General features: G+C 33.7%; 1 protein-coding gene across 1 annotated transcript; it reads right to left on the reverse strand.

Annotated features, from left to right (window-relative positions):
* Nucleotides 1–1,375: 1,375 nt before the first annotated feature.
* LOC131043832 (receptor-like protein EIX2) lies at nucleotides 1,376–2,845 on the reverse strand. The gene is made up of 2 exons (XM_059210608.1): nucleotides 2,747–2,845; nucleotides 1,376–2,659 (listed from the first exon to the last, which is right to left on the reverse strand). Exons 1-2 carry the CDS (start codon nucleotides 2,843–2,845, stop codon nucleotides 1,376–1,378), a joined length of 1,383 nt encoding a protein of 460 aa, XP_059066591.1.
* Nucleotides 2,846–3,396: the final 551 nt, after the last annotated feature.

A 3,396-nucleotide genomic window follows, 5' to 3' on the forward strand; every position in this document is an offset into this window, starting at 1 on the left:
ATTTTTTACTTTATTCAAAGCTCTTACAAGAATAAACTCAGTAGACTTCGTACGCACATTAGACACTAGTTTGTTGTCCTTTACCATAGACACATCCTTGGAAGACTTAGAATACAAGGGAGAAAGATTAGAGGCCCTCTTAAGACAATTCCATATGAGATTCTCATAAACTTGTGAAAGATAACACCTATTTACAGAAGAGCTTCACAATCCAAGTGTTGAAACCAATGTAAGCTACCTAGTTCGATCTCACTAGACTCTTGCAAGGGGTTATTAAGATCAATATCCCCATAGATATGAGGATAAGAAGGAACCTTATGGATTTCATTTTATTTTCAAATTTCATAAAAGTAAGGTATTTATAATAAGAGGCTAGTTTTTCTACTAAACATTATACAAAAATAATTGAAATTGAATTCAAATGATTGTGTTTATTTTTTTAAATAGTAATATGAATTAAGTGAAATATTATGTTTTCATAATTCATATTTAAATTTTTGATATTATTTTAGATCAAATTGTGTAGAATAGTTTGAAGCTATTATTCTCATACTAAAAAGAGATAATGGTGTATGATCTAAAATGTTGATCTTCAAAACTATTTTGCATAATTTAATTCACAAAAACCAATTATAAAATATATTAGGTGGTCAATATTGTATTCTTGAATTCTTGAATTGATAATTATTGATGAAAATTTAAATGATCTATAATAACAAGTAATTAATAAATCTTTAAATGAAAATCTAACAATTTACTAAGAAAATAAAATAAGGTACTATAATTACATATTTACAATAAAAAATAAGATTTTTAATTTTTATTTCATTTGACATATTAAGTTAAAAGTAATAAAAGTAAAAATGTAAAGAGACTTTTAAGGAAGGGAAAAAGAAACTTTGTACTAAAATAGTTAAAATCACATAAATTTATGAAATTACCTATATTACGCCTCGCAATGTATACATCATAGAAACACCAACGATTTCTTGCTCGCCTTATGCTTATTAAATTTTGTGTCCCTACACTAACAGAAAACTTACTCCATATACTAACAAAACCCTCTATACAATGCTATTTACTTTTATCTATTCCCTCTTATACACCGATCGAGAGCTAAAATTACAACGTCATACAAATTGAAGGCTCTCCTTCTCGCCCTCTTATTCAAAGTCAATATTCCAATCACAATAGAGAATCCCAAACCATAACTCAATCCAAGTCCGATTGCCCATCCTATCATTTCACCATCTGAATTCTCTGCTTCACCAATTCTCTCAATACTTGTGCAGTTGCCAGAAACAGAAGAGTTGTTGCAGAAGGTTATATTGGTAAATAGAATCCCACTTAGCTTAAGATTGCCTAAGTAGGACGACTACCCAAACGTTAGAAACTGCCCCCCGTGGGGTACTTTTCCATCAAGCATGTTATAAGATAGATTCAAGAACTGCGAATAACTCAGCAACTCAAGTTCTAATGGAATGTTGCCATTCAGCCTATTTAGCGAGAGGTCTAGAGACTCTAGCTGATCCATGCGTCCCAATGTTTTTGGGATTCGGCCACTGAGATGATTCCTTGAAAGTTTAAGGGCTATCAAGCCTTGAACGGATCCCATTTTGGGAGGAATGCTCCCAGATAAGAAGTTGTTTGAAAGATCAATGCATTTAAGAATGAAAAGAACTTTCACAAATTCAACATCCCAACCTTTCCAGGAAATTTTAATCTGATTTGTATATGTAGCACCAGTTGAACTGTATTCTTCGAGATGGTTTGAATTATTCTGCGATGCATTGACCATTGCAAGCAGATTTGTAAGGTTGCTTGGAATAGCTCCCGAAAGGTGGTTGCCAGAAAGATCCAGAATTTGAAGATTCGGAATGCCAATTACCAGGAGTGGGATACTGCCATGAAAATGATTAGACCTTAAGACGAACACATGCAGTTGTAATAGCTTTCCAATCCAGTGGGGAAAGGTGCCTTCCAAATCATTATTTCCCAAATCCAATACTTGCAGAGATCGGCCTTCTGAAATGGATGAGGGAATAACTCCTCTCAAATGATTACCATTGAGCTTCAATGTATGAATCTTTGTAATGTTGCCCCATTCTGTTGGCAATTTACCTTCCAGATGATTTTCCGCCAAATCTAAAACACTTAGAGAAGAACAATTCTTGGTTAAATGAGGAGGAATGACACTGCTCAGCGTATTATTTGAAAGGTCAAGAACCTGCAAATATGGAGTGCAAATAGATTCTGGAATCGCTCCACTGAGATTATTCCTCGACAAGGATAAGAACTCTGTACTTTGAATATATGCACCAATATCAGTAGGAATAGAGCGATTAAACTGATTCATCGACAGATCCAGTAGAGCAGCACGAGCAGGAGGAAGAGGAAGAGCACCTTTTAAGCTATTATTGTGCAAATCTAGATAGCCAAAATACTTGGGTAAGGTTAGTCTAGATGGCAATGACCCTGTTAACTGATTACAACTAAGGTTCAAATTAGAAAGACTGGGTAAGTTCCATATCCAAGATGGAATATTTGTTTGGATACTGTTAGCAGATAGGTCCAGATCCGTCAAGTCATATTGGGTCACAAGAAACGATGGAATTCTATCTAAATTGCAAGAGCCTAGTCCCAAAGAGGAAAGCTTGAACTGCGGAATTCATGTTGAGTCAATGTTTACAGTTAAGTGATTGTAAGAAAGATACAGGTCATTAAGTCTAGTGAGATTATCGAATACGGAGAGGGAAATGAGGCCGCTTAAACTATTGGAGTCGAGCCAAATGTTAGAAGACGTTAATTTCCTCTTCTTCGCCTCATGCAAATAATGCAAACTCATGCAGTTAGTTTTCTTTCATCAAGCAGACAAATAAAATTAAATTTAGTAATTTCTTTATTTTGCAAAAAGTCAGTTTTTCTATTCTCGACGCATGCACAGTTTCAAAAGTCAGTTTTTCTATCCTTCACGCATGCACAGCTTCTACCGTAAAACTAGTAGATAGATATTCTAGAAGTATTTCAAATCTTCTATAAATAAAAGAATGATTGTAATCGATTTAATGTATTATCAATAAAAGATTTGATTTTATCTCAATGCAGTAGCAATCTGTTTTTGTGCTGAAGCATGGATTTATTGTTTTGTTTTCTGTTTCTATTTTGATCTCTTCCTTCAAATTTGGTATCAAAGTTAAGGTTAAAAGTTTTTTGCAGATCTAAATTATTTTTTGGTGCAGAATTTTATGATAGAGAAAGGAGATTGCTGTAGCAAGTCATGGCAACAAATAATACTCAAATTCAGCCTCAAATTCCAATCTTCAATGGTAAGAATTATGAGTTTTGGGCAATTAAAATGAAGACTTTGTTTTGCTCACAAGATATTTGGGATTTGGT

Source organism: Cryptomeria japonica, chromosome 8, assembly GCF_030272615.1.
Source record: "Cryptomeria japonica chromosome 8, Sugi_1.0, whole genome shotgun sequence".
In the NCBI taxonomy this organism is placed as follows: Eukaryota; Viridiplantae; Streptophyta; class Pinopsida; order Cupressales; family Cupressaceae; genus Cryptomeria; species Cryptomeria japonica.

Bases quoted from the DNA above. Each gene is read 5' to 3' on its own strand.
- LOC131043832 (XM_059210608.1), bottom strand. From the start codon at position 2,845: ATGAGTTTGCATTATTTGCATGAGGCGAAGAAGAGGAAATTAACGTCT. The intron at 2,660-2,746 runs GTATTCGATAAT...TGAATTCCGCAG, and splicing joins GCGGCCTCATTTCCCTCTCC to TTCAAGCTTTCCTCTTTGGG.